This window comes from Penaeus monodon, chromosome 22, assembly GCF_015228065.2.
Source record: "Penaeus monodon isolate SGIC_2016 chromosome 22, NSTDA_Pmon_1, whole genome shotgun sequence".
NCBI classification, from domain to species: domain Eukaryota; kingdom Metazoa; phylum Arthropoda; class Malacostraca; order Decapoda; family Penaeidae; genus Penaeus; species Penaeus monodon.
The window spans coordinates 14,725,645-14,726,187 of record NC_051407.1 but is presented as its reverse complement, the minus strand read 5'-3'; the positions used below and the strand labels follow the sequence as shown (position 1 = coordinate 14,726,187).

Below are 543 nucleotides of genomic sequence, written 5' to 3'. Positions count from 1 at the left end.
ATTCAAAAGAACTGCAACATTGATTAGTTGTTAGAACTTACACTGAATACAGATCAAGAAAATAATTTAATTCGACCTCACCTTAGGGGGAGCGCACACCAGAAGTTTGTAGATTTTACTGTAGTACATAAATTCTTTCGTCTTTACATATCCTCCAATGTTCATCTTCTGACACATCTTTTCCTTGAATTCTTTCCTTTCATTTAACCTTCGGGCACCACTATCTTCGTAAATATCTACAGTGTAAGAGGGCGTGAACAATTCGTAATCATCTGTGGTTACTGTGGCGTTTGGAATCGTCAGCATTGTATACTTAACCCTTTTCTTCACCATAGGGACTACATTCGAGTCAAAGAAACCATTTTGCAGGAGCAGAAGCAGTGCCATTATGCCAAAGAACCTGAGATTGAAAAGCCGCGTCACTCTTCTGTGGATCATCCTGTTCACTAAGAGGAGATCACGTTAAATGAAAACAAATGCGGACTAAAGATATGGCGTCTGCGATTGGATGGATTAACACAACAGATGTTCGCCGTGGCTGAT

General features: G+C 40.0%; 1 protein-coding gene across 1 annotated transcript in view; it reads right to left on the bottom strand.

Moving 5' to 3' along the window:
* Nucleotides 1–467, bottom strand: part of LOC119587575 (carbohydrate sulfotransferase 9-like) — a 17,096-nt gene extending 16,629 nt beyond the window's left edge. Inside the window, exon 1 of the mRNA XM_037936287.1 lies at nt 82–467. Within this exon, the coding sequence (XP_037792215.1) occupies nt 82–438 (357 nt within the window). The 5' untranslated portion in view covers nt 439–467. The remainder of the gene's footprint in view (nt 1–81) is intronic.
* Between the last annotated feature and the right edge of the window lie 76 nt (nt 468–543).